General features: G+C 27.1%; 1 protein-coding gene across 1 annotated transcript in view; it reads left to right on the top strand.

Moving 5' to 3' along the window:
• Positions 1–513, top strand: part of LOC107648563 (homeobox-leucine zipper protein HAT9) — a gene marked incomplete in the record, with an annotated part of 2,519 nt that overhangs the window by 1,347 nt on the left and 659 nt on the right. Inside the window, 1 exon segment of the mRNA XM_016352379.2 lies at positions 1–75. Coding sequence (XP_016207865.1) covers positions 1–75 — 75 coding nt within the window.

Below are 513 nucleotides of genomic sequence, written 5' to 3'. Positions count from 1 at the left end.
AAAGCAAGAATTGGCAACACACTTGCATCTGCTGCCGAGACAAGTGGAGGTATGGTTCCAGAACAGGAGAGCCAGGTATGGTTCCCAGAATAATATGCTTCCATATTCTCTTAAGAGAAATTTAATTAATTACTTAAAAAAAAATGTAATTTTTAGAGATATTAGCTAGTAAATATTTTTATTATTTTTATGAAACTGTTTTTTTTTAAATATAATTAAACCATTGTTTTCATTAAAAAGATTTTATTTGGGAGCTAAAAGATAATTATTGAATCCTTTAAAGCATGAAACAAATTTTATAAATTTATCATTACTTAGTTGAAAAGTACTCGGTTTTAAGCATTTCTTTTTAACTTTTTCACTTTTTTACTGGAAAAGTTTGTTCACCAATATGAACGTGAATATAACTGGAATAGCACTAGCAAAAAGATTTTTATGTTTAGAGATGGGTATTATTTTTTGGTTTCCCTAACATGAATTTAATTTTTGGAATATTTTCAAGTGTACCGTCAT

This window comes from Arachis ipaensis, chromosome B06 (assembly GCF_000816755.2).
Source record: "Arachis ipaensis cultivar K30076 chromosome B06, Araip1.1, whole genome shotgun sequence".
In the NCBI taxonomy this organism is placed as follows: domain Eukaryota; kingdom Viridiplantae; phylum Streptophyta; class Magnoliopsida; order Fabales; family Fabaceae; genus Arachis; species Arachis ipaensis.
Note: the sequence above shows the minus strand (reverse complement) of the source record. Positions and strands in the feature narration are given on the sequence as shown.